The sequence below is a fragment of the Cyprinus carpio genome, chromosome A16 (genome assembly GCF_018340385.1).
Source record: "Cyprinus carpio isolate SPL01 chromosome A16, ASM1834038v1, whole genome shotgun sequence".
Lineage (NCBI taxonomy): Eukaryota > Metazoa > Chordata > Actinopteri > Cypriniformes > Cyprinidae > Cyprinus > Cyprinus carpio.
The window spans coordinates 13922185-13933462 of NC_056587.1; the positions used below are offsets into that span (position 1 = coordinate 13922185).

General features: G+C 37.7%; 1 protein-coding gene across 1 annotated transcript in view; it reads right to left on the reverse strand.

The window, feature by feature from the left end:
* Positions 1-10755: 10755 nt before the first annotated feature.
* The window catches only part of LOC109106160 (UTP11 small subunit processome component), a 4184-nt gene continuing 3661 nt past the window's right edge, over positions 10756-11278 (reverse strand). The window contains exons 7-8 of the mRNA XM_019119519.2: positions 11247-11278; positions 10756-11042 (exon numbers count right to left, since the gene is read on the reverse strand). The exon at positions 11247-11278 is cut by the window's right edge and continues 79 nt beyond it. Coding sequence (XP_018975064.2) covers positions 10959-11042; positions 11247-11278 — 116 coding nt within the window. The 3' untranslated portion in view covers positions 10756-10958. The remainder of the gene's footprint in view (positions 11043-11246) is intronic.

Consider the following 11278-nt stretch of genomic DNA (forward strand, 5'->3'; position numbering starts at 1 on the left):
TACACACAGCAGTGTAATATACAGTAAATAAATAAATAAATAAATAAATAAATCCTGCTCTTTTGTCTGCTCTCTGTGCAGCTAACGATAGAACAGTTTGCATGCTTTGCTCGAACTTTTGCCACGGCGTTAGAACTGGTACACTATTGTCACTTGCGAAAACTAAATGGTGGCTCAGTGGGTGGATGCATGCAGAGGGGCGGTGATATTATAATAAGATCCCTTTGCCACGTCACAAAGGGAGCGAAATCTGACATGCTCGTTTTTTAAGACGCTTGGAGAAAAGGGCTTACCAAAACAAAGTTACTGGATTAATCTTTTTCACATTTCCTGGGTTGGTAGAATGCACCGGGGACCCGATTATACTACTAAAACATGGAAAAAGTCAGATTTTTATGATGTCACCTTTAAAGCTTATAATTTTAAGCCATATTGCAGCCCCCTTGGAACTGTGCTGAAGGCCCCGGACCCCTGGCTGAGAACCACAGCTATAAACCCTCAAACTTCAGGGCTTTATACATTTTTTTTTTTCAAAACTTTCAAACAAGTTGTCAAGCCAATATTTAAAGTGTGTCTTGACAAGCATTCCATTCATAGTTAAAATATTCAGTTATGTAAATTTCTTCAAATTTTAATTTAATTATTTTTAATAGTACTTCCTTGCATTCAAATTAGAATTACAACTCTGCATCCTATTTCCTTTCTCAGTTCAGTTTCAATTCAAATTCAGGGATTAAATTGTAATTTAAAAGGTATTATCATTTAATTTCTTAATGGTGCATTCTCTGTATAATTGTAAACAAATAATTTAGTAAGAATGTATGCGAGAAAAGAGAAGGAGGGAGAGAGACAGTGAAAGGGTAAGAGTGATAGAGTAAAAGAGAGCAACCAGCTCTTTGCTAAGCAGTCTCTTTGTTCCCAGGGATCCCAGTGGTGGGTGGATAGCCCCAGATGAGAGAGAAACATTATCTCTCCGAATAGAGCCAGTGCACTGGTTCCAGAAGCCGCACTGGCACAATTCGCCCTGTCCTCTAGGTAATCTCTGAGTGGCCCTTGTCTCATGGGAACAAAGTGGCTGCTTGTTAGAGCAAAGTGTTCAAAGATCAACCAATCTCGCTGCAGACATGCTGCAGGACTACCACTGTTCAAGAGCGGCCACGTGTTGGCTATTCCACGCCCACAAAGGACCTCTTCATCTCAAAATTTAGAGTCTCATAAAAACATTATTGTGCAGCATCGGGGATCATTTGTCCACTTCACAAAAGAATCGAAAACCAAAGCATTGACCCCTCTGGTCTTTCGGGGTGCATTTTTAAAATTCCGACCCCCTCCCTGCCACTCTTATGCCCACACTGACGTCCCAGCAGTGCTCCTACGCAGCCAAAGTCACCATGAAGGTATTTCAAAGGTTGCGTGGTCAGAGCCGCCACCATAGAGGCCATTATGTTTTGGCCCTCACTTTGCCACCAAACAAAGGAGGCTCTGTTGGGCGACTGCGTCCATCTACTGCGTTTTAAATATCTTTCAGTCATTCTGATGGTTCCTAAATGCATGTTTTTGTCCCTTGTTGGTTCACCTCTTCTTCTTTCAAACATAGTCATGAATCAACGGGGCCGACTCTCCATTAATAATATTTAAAATATGGCTGCTCCACATGGCTCTGCTCTTGCACACCGTGTACCTGCCAAGTGCTTGGGCAAGGTCATGTCAGCCTATTAACCATATTGAAACATCACAATTATGGTAATTGGCAACTACTAATGCAACTTTAGGTAGCTTTGCTCCAGGCAATTAATCATAATGGATTAGCCACTAAAGTGTAGGGGGAGGGAGTCGAGAGGTGCAGGGTCACATGCTTTAGGCCCATCCGACTGGTCAGAGCTTGACCCTGATTGCACTGACCTCATTCAACTTCATTGCACTCATCTAATTTGCAAACGCCATATAGAGGAAACAAAGGCCTCATGCAAAATTAGTCTTCGGGAAATTTCAGTCATGACTTTAACATTGCTAGATGGCTAATCATGTCTGGCATTTCTAAAGACATGGATTCTGTAGAGATGCCTGTCTCAGGTGATACATATACTGTATTGTTACAGTGAGATGTTTGACAAAATATTTACCTTTACCTTATCACTGGGTTCTCGAATTCTGAGGGTACTTTAAGGATATTTTGGGACTTATTTACCAACTAAACACATACTCTACAGTTCAAAGGTTTGGGGTCAGTAAGATTTAAAAACAATAATAAATTATTATTATTATTATTATTATTATTATTCAGAAAAGACACATTAAAAATATTTTGTTTTAAAGTGAAGACATGTTAGATTTCTTTTCAAAATGTTCTTTTCAACTTTCTGTTCATCAAAGAATACTGAAAAAGTATCACAATTTAAACAAATAAATAAATAAATAAAAATGAAAAAATAAGCGTAACTGTTTTCAACATCACCAAATCAGCATTTACAAAGATTTCTGAATGATCATGGAGTCACTGGAGTAATGGCTGCTCAAAATTCAGCTTTGCCATCACTGGAATAAGTTACATTTTAAAATATATTAAAATAAAAAAAAGTTTTTAACATTTTAATAACTTTTCACAATATTACTATTTTTACCTATTTTTTTATTTTTATTTTATTTATTTTTTTATTTTATTTTTAGCATAAGATACTTATTTTAATAAAACATTAAAAATCTTAACTACAAACTTTTGAATGGTATTGTATATATGTATGCATTAATAGTGCTGCTGTTTTGTTGCAAAATGTTTTTTTTTTTTTAATCTTGACTTTTCTTTTATCTTTGATTGTGGTGAGGAAATGTCCATTATAAAACACAAGAAATTGCACAGTTTGATTGGGAGGAAAGAAAGTGTCATCCCTTTTCGGCACCTACCTCTCCCTATCATTCCATTGTGTAGACCCCTCCACCCTCCTCTCCAAGCAGCCCTGACTGTGTCTTTCCGGCAGGAGAGCGCATTCTCCTTTCATCCCTTTAGAGGACAAACATCAGCCCCATCTTGCCACTATCCATATTCATGAGCCTCTTATAAATATCTGATATCGGCCACTCTACAGCTGTTTAGCTCTGAAAGCAATGCTCAGCCCATACACACACACACAGAGATTTTAACGTAAGCACTTACTAGTCTGTTCTTAGGCCCTCATCACCTAGTGTGCCCTGGTGACCCCAAGATAGCATCAGCTCATTGCCAGGGTATCGCTCTCGGCTTAATTAAAGACTAAATGTGACCACTAAATGAGAATAGAATCCACATGATAGCACAGCACTTATCTAAAGAGAGAAAGTGACAGTGAGTGCATGATATAGAGAGAAAGAGATGGCAAGGATATACAGATTTGAGTTAATTGTCACTTCCTCATCTCACCAAAGCACATGCTTAAATTATTCAGTGTTGTGTGTACAGTATATAGGCACATATATACTGTATATATTCATATAAGTTAATAATTTAAATACTTTAAATAAATATTGAATATTTCAATATTTATATACAATTTGAAATATTAATGATTTATTACATTTTTGCAAATAATATATATGTGTGTGTGTTTAATAGATCTATGTATAATTCAAATTCAATGTCTCAAAATGTAACTATATATTATATGTAGTTATTCAAATATATAATTTATTCAAATATACCAATATGATTTAGAATAATAAATAGATATATAATAAGTAAAGAAAGTTATTATAAAATGTTATTCAGTAAATGTAGCTCTCTCATACTTTGGGTCACTGGGCTGAAAAAGGGGTCTCTGTGTCTGTAAAGATTAAAATGCCTCTTACTGCCTCAATTTTACATAAATGCCATGTCCCGCAACAGCGAATTCTGTTGTCAAATTATCTAACCAAAGGACATTGGATGGGTTGAACTCTTTACTAAATGTTAAACCATGACTAGTTTATGAAGTGTGTTCTCAACACAAGGCAAAAAAAAAAAAAAAAACCTATTTTGCCTTCCTGAAAAACTGTTATTTTTTCCCTCAGATAATGCTTCCAGTCCTCCTCCAACTCATTAGAAACATTAGAATTGCTGATCCAGGCAAGAAAAAATGCACTTTGCTTCGTTTTCCAGAATATCCTTGTTCTGTTTCCAAAAACAAATAGCAAGAAATTTAAATATTGCTCTTGTGGTGCGTGTGTGTGTGTGTGTGTGTGTGTGTGTGTGTGTGTGTGTGTGTGTGAGGGGGAAGGTTAAAGAGTGAGCGAGAGAAAGACAGATTGTGAGGTTTAAGATAAGTATCACAGTTCCGGTGGACTGCATGGGTTTAAAGTATTACCATTAGAGAATACAGGACGAGGAGAAGCAGAACAAATCACAGGGAGGAAATGATAAGAAAGAACATACACTAAAAGAAAAGAAACCACAAAGACTGAGGAAAGTAAAGCACTGTGAACATATACACAAAATAAGCATATAGATATGAGGTGGGAGTTTCCTCTGAGAGAAAACAGCACGTTGGAGAATGATTGATTTGAAGAGACAATAGGCAAAAAATCAAAAGGGCCTATGAGACACCAAGAGAGATTTTACAGAGTCTGAGGAGAGAGAAAAGGAGAGATGGGGGATTTCTTTACTGCTCATTAGCCATGCACACTGATCTGGCTTTTCTCCCACACCTCGTGGCTTATTACAGCCCAAGCCCTGCCTGCCAGTGCAGCCCCCCTCACCACCCTCCTCCCCAGGCCCACACAATCACGCCTGCAATCACAGCCTCTAATTAGGTTAATTAATTTGTATCAGCCCTTGTAGGAACTTGGCTGATGAGGCAGCCATAAGAGTATCACTGTTTGGACCTCATTAAAATACAAGAAAGAGATACAGAGAATGTTGTTGTTTGTGTACGACAGGACAGGACAGGGTCGTAAAGCATTTCAGATTGGACCCCCAAACCCACTACATACACCCACCTGCTCTCTCATCCCAACTTGTATTATCCCCTAGGTGACAAGGCTGCCCCATTCAGCCATAGACAGGGACGATATAGTGTTAGTGCTCAGGAAGGAGGGGCCTTTTTGCAGCGGAGGCATCACATTACAATCAGCAAGGGCCGCTCATCAGGACACTGACGAACACACTCTGATTAACAGCGCGATCTGATTACAGCAATCATACAGCCTGTAGGACCAGTCCCATGAGAGAGGGAAAGAGAGAGAGTGCAAGATTTACTGGGAATGTGTGATAAGTTTATTGGAACGCTCATTCACTCTGTTTTTAAAATAGGAATAAGGGAATTCAGATATAGCAAATATCATAATATAAAAGTGTTATTATGCAGTAAATTTTAAAGATTTAACCCTCACATTCTGCTTGGATGTCCACAAGGGCCTCAAAAAATTGTTGTTGATAATTAATATTTTAATAAGGATTCAAAGTGATAATGCCAATCACACATGCTCAGTGAAAAATGTTACATATGTTTGTGTTCTCTGAGACCCCAGATTTAAAGCAATAATTTATTTAAGTGCTAACAATCCCTGACTGGTATATACACTCGAAACATACTGCCATTTGTTAAGGTAAAATCAACACCAAATAGAAATAATGTTACTAGAAAAGATTCTAGTCAGTAGGGATGCACTGATGCTAAAAGTCTGTCCGATACATATAAGCTGATGATAACTTTCATGTTATAGCTGATAAAGATTATGGTCAATATTAGAATTCTAAATTATTTTGTCTAAATAAATGCCGTTTAAAACACTAAAACTCAGATTTATTATTTTAAATGCTACAAGTGAATTTAAGCATCACATAGTTATTATTTACATTACAAAAAAAAATTTATAGTTATTTTGAGATTTGCTAATGATAATAGTCTGACCAATACCGATAAACCGATAATAATTTTCATCCTATGGCTGATAAACGATTATGGTCAATATTAAAAGTCTAAATTATTTTGTCTAAATCAATACAGGTAAAACATTAAAAACAAATCCTTTTGAATGCTACAAGTGATTTTTGGCACCAACAGAATTATAATGTACAGTATGAAAAATGTATGGTTATTTTGAAATTTGCTAAAGATCAAATTTAACAGTGTTATTCAATTATTAGTGTTTTTTAAAGATTAGATTTAATTGAGCATTGGATGATGGCAAAGGTAATGTTAATGCAAGTATAAATGGAAATGGAAATGAGTATGCACAATTAAATATCAACTGATTTTTTATTTAAAAAAAGAAGAAGAAGAAGAAAAAAAGAGAAGAATAGCATTTTAAAAAGAACTCTAATACTGGCTGATAACCAATATGGTACCGATATAGTGTGCATTCCTGCCAGTCACATTTCTGAAATATGAATGCCTACCTTGTGGTAAAAGTGTTGAAGCTTCATAGGAACCTATTACAATAATTTGAAAGTGAAAATTACTCTCATTAGTTTTACATGTCAATGGGGTCTCTGGGATAGGGTCAGCTTCGATAGAAAAAAGTAAAGGGAAATCACTCATAATATTAAAATGTATATATATTTCTATCGTCATTTACTCACCTTCACGTCATTCCAAACCTTTATGACCTTCTTTCTTCTGCGGAACACAGTAGTAGATATTTTAAAGAACATTGGAGTTCAAACAACATTGTACCTAGTAAAAAAGCAAGAAAATCAGGAAAGCCAAGCAGGTTTAAAACAAGATGATGGTGAGTAAATAATAATAGTTTCTTTTTTTGGCTGAACTACTTAAAGGTGGTGTATGTAGGATTGACACGGAGTGGTTGAACTAGGTATCACAGTCCAAATTCAAAATATTGGAGAGGGTTTTTTTTCCCCGGCCCCTCTTCTTAAGACTTGAGGCACATACAGGTGGCAGATTGAAGACACAAACAGAAACAAGCACACGATGAATGAAATGAATACGCTGTGTTTTCTGCCAACTGGCAACCCAGGGGGCCGAAATACAATTGGGTAAACTGGCAGTGGGCGGGTTTCACAAACCAAAACAAAGACCGACATTCCGGCCCGGAATGCACATTTCCAAAGGAGAATAACTGACTGTAGCATTTTTATTCAGATAAACAAGTACGTTAACTTAGCATGTTTCTTAAATATCTCCAAACGGTATTTTTATGCTTTAGTAGAGTCAAAACCTTTAAGTTTTTGAAGTAATGGTGGAGAGCAGTTTACAAAAACCTACAGGGAGACACAATGGTGTAGCAAACAACAATAAGGTGCATCCGTCGTTGACGGGCCATAAAAGACCATAAAGCCAGACTGTTGTTCTATAAGGTTGAGTGAAGCAGAATGTGGAGGGATATGCAGAGATAGACAGACAATGACACCCGGCTGCCTGCAGACAAGGACAGATCCAGTAGTTAAAGTGTAATGAACACATCCCCCAGGCACACGGCTGCCATTGCGAGAGTGATGGACTAACGGTAATACCCAGGCAGATGGGTGCGCGCCACGCCTTGTCCTGTCCCCTCACCCGCATGGGTCCCCCCCATGGGCCCACCATGTCTGGGGAGCAGAGGGGGAAACGAGCTCCACTGGGGAGGAGGCCTTAGCGTGATTTAGACTCCCATGCAAATTTAATCAATTCAAGTGCCTCTTCCAAACAGGCTCATGGCTAATTAGTGGCAATTTAAAGGGGTCTCTGTGATCCCACCTCACACACACTCGCATGCAGTGAGGGTTATAAAGATTTTCCTTCAATCGCTTTCCCTCTGGCACAGAGACAAACCCCCACCCCTCGAGCTCTCGCAACAATCCACTACTTCAAAAGCCGTGTGACAAACTGCGGTGCTACTCAAAGGGGCAGATATAAGAACCTCGGCCATTTTTTCTCCACACAACCCACCGATTCTACTGTACACCCACCCGATTACCCTGCACCATAATTGGCAAATCGATTAGTGCTGTTCTTAACCTCACTCATGAAAGGAGTCTTTGAGGTACAGCAGAGGAGAGGCAGCTAAGGGCTTGACATCCAGTGGGCTCAGGTGCTGTAATAACAGCCAAGGCCATCATACTCTGGTCAAAACTACTCCGAGTCACCAACACTGTTTTGTACAGAGAGTGATTAAGAAATGGCCTTACTTCCAGGGTGCTTCACAATGCTCAATTCACTATACAGCTGTGAAAAGCTCTTGCATTAATTGCCTACAAAATAATGCTTTCATATTATTCATGATATATTATATGCATCTGTAATTACAGTTTAATCCATGGAAATTGTTACAGTGTGATGTATTACATGAAAAAGTCCAAAAATAGAGAGATCAGCAATAAGCAAATTGCTCTGCTATGAAATGCTTCTTCCCACTCACTTACATGCTGAGGGGCTCCAACATCATTAACAGCTCATTTTATTAGCGCCATTCATAATCACTTAATATTAATTACTCAGGAGTCAGGTTAAGACATTATACCAATTACACATCTTGATTTCACTATGGTATTTTTTTTTCAAACTGTGAGAAACACTTGACAATTCTAATTGAAAATGAAAAATACATGACCTCCATATGCAGGTTCTTGATATATTTAAACCCTTAATGTGGGCTTATAACATCTCACAACAGACTTCATCATAGTGTTCATGGTTAAGGAGTATAAAGTGGTCTTAAATGTCATGAATTCTCCCCTATTTTTAAAATTTATCTCAATGATCTTGTTGTGAACCATTCATCGTAAATGATGCTACGCCAGCTCTAATAATGTAAAATGCAAAGTTTACAGATGGTCATGTGATCTCAAAATGGCTGCCTCCATGAGGCGACCCACTCCATGTAAAATAAAACATTGTTGTAGGCAACTTCATGTTATGTGGGTGTACGAAAGTTTAAATATTCCAAAATAATTATTCATGTTTTTGTGTAACTTTTTAATTGAGGTAAAAATAACTAAAAAAATTCTTAAAAAAAAAAAATCTATTTATCCAAAAGAACAATGGTGACCTGCAGTCCCTCATCACACTTAACACATCAGTACAGTCCCAATTTACAACAAAAGAATGAACCAATAAAAAATTGCAAAATCACAGAGCGTAGACTTCACATGCCATCCCATCAAATGAGCCTATTCAAAAATATTGTCAACTCAACACTCTTATCCCAAACCCTTAACAAATGTCTCAAGAGCTCCATGAGGGCCACAGGAGGCCTCTTTTACATTTCCTTATGTGAATAACATTATGGGACAATGTGGAGGATTTTGACCAATATCTTTCAAATCTAGGGGTCACTACCAACACTGCACTGGTAGACCTGCAGCCATGACCCCGTGCAAAAGCTGATGTGAATGAAAGACAGGCTTCAGTAAGAACAGTGGCTTTCTGTGTAATGACAGACAGAAGCAGAGCGGAACTGCGCACACGGCTGCATGACCCACCACTCCAAACCAAGGCGGTCGCAGTGACGAATGCTCCACCACATGACGCACACACACTCTGCCAGTCACTTCTTTTGGCTGAGAATTGTGCAAATACAGAAGGTCAATATTGATAGGTCACACGGAGCTGCTTTGTAAATATCACCAGGCTTGGACATGCATGCTCATGTCACTATGAACACGTAATTCCTTAAAAAAAAAAAAGAATTTAGCGTGTAAGAATTAAAAATTTTGAGTGTATTACAGTACAGCAGCAGTATCCACACAGCTTTCATTACAAACAGCTCTTCCTGCAGTCAGCATTGGAACAGACAGACTCCTGGCCTGCTCCTCCTGAACAGAGTGACATTTACCTGTTCCTGATTCCACCCTCCTCTTTCCCAGGAGAGAGTAATGGATGGGGCCTGTTTATGAAGCCGCTGCACCCTGCATGATCAATCAAGCCATGCAGAGACAACACAAAAAGCTCAGTCTGTGCAGACAGCGCACAACCTTTCACATGAACAGTTACACAAGCAGAAACAAGATTGGTACAAGAGTGCTTAAAAGTGGGCCATTTAAAATTCTGAAAAAATTAACGTCTGCTTTAAATCTGTATGCAAATGAATATGCAATAAAGGACAAAAAAAAGTAAAATGACTGATGTAATATTTACTGAAAACTGCTGGGAGTATTTCCAAGTCAATTTAAAGATGTAATGATAATAGCAAATTGTAAAAAATAAATTAATAAAATGCTATGTATGACTCCACCAATAGGACTTTTACCAACTTTAAGTTATCAATTTGAAAAATAATGTAAACTATAACTTTATATAAACAGTATTTCTGAATTATGGACATAGACCATGTAATATAAATACTATGTAAAAAAAAAAAAAAAAAATACTATGAATAAATACAATTTAGGGGAACTTGTGGCCTAGTGGTTAGAGAGTTTGACTCCTAACCCTAAGGTTGTGGGTTTGAGTCCCTGGCCGGCAATACCATGACTAAGGTGCTCTTGAGCAAGGCACTAAACCCCCAACTGCTCCCCGGGTGCCGCAGCATAAATGGCTGCCCACTGCTCCGGGTGTGTGTTCACTACTGTGTGTGTGCACTTTGGATGGGTTAAATGCAGAGCACAAATTCTGAGTATGGGTCACCATACTTTGCTGTATGTCATGTCACTTTTTTTTTTCTTTTCACTTTTTATGAAACCTAATAATTTAAGAGTTGAGACTGAATTTTGAAGGCATAATAGTTACATTTTAAAAAGTGATGCCTACATCAAGAAGACAGGAAAGGTTTTTTTTTTTTTTTTTTTAAAAAATCAAGGTTGTAGATTTTATGAGCTCAGATGAGGTGACCTAGTGCCATCTACTGTTAAAAACAAAGAACTACAAACCATTAAAGACAATTCTTTTATTTAAGGTAATAAACGATTTTGCAGTAAATATTTACAAACTCCTTGCCTTATAGTGTGCAAGATTCCCAGCATTATAGTTATAGAAGTGAAAGAGAAATCCACAGATTCAGTCCACTTCATAGATTAAACTGCTGATTGGGGACCACAAGACAAAGGTAGTTTCCTCGGTACTGATACAAAGACATCATCTTTTCCTCTTAGCCTCAAATCTATAGACGGCTGGAGCAGTTGTGGTCTCCTCACAGACTTTCACTTTCTTAACCTTATCCTGTCAGAGATAAAAGCACAAACCAGATGTCACACAATAACCAATTTCTGAATGCACTACCAATATTTCATCACAAGACAAAATAAGTTTCTTAAAAACAAGATCATTGTAAAATCCATGCATTACTAAATTGAAATGATTATAAAAAGTACTGAAGTGCCCATGTTGAAGGGGTTTAAGTGAAATTTAGATGAATTCACTTACTTGTAGATCTTTTCTAGTCTGGATCTTTTGAC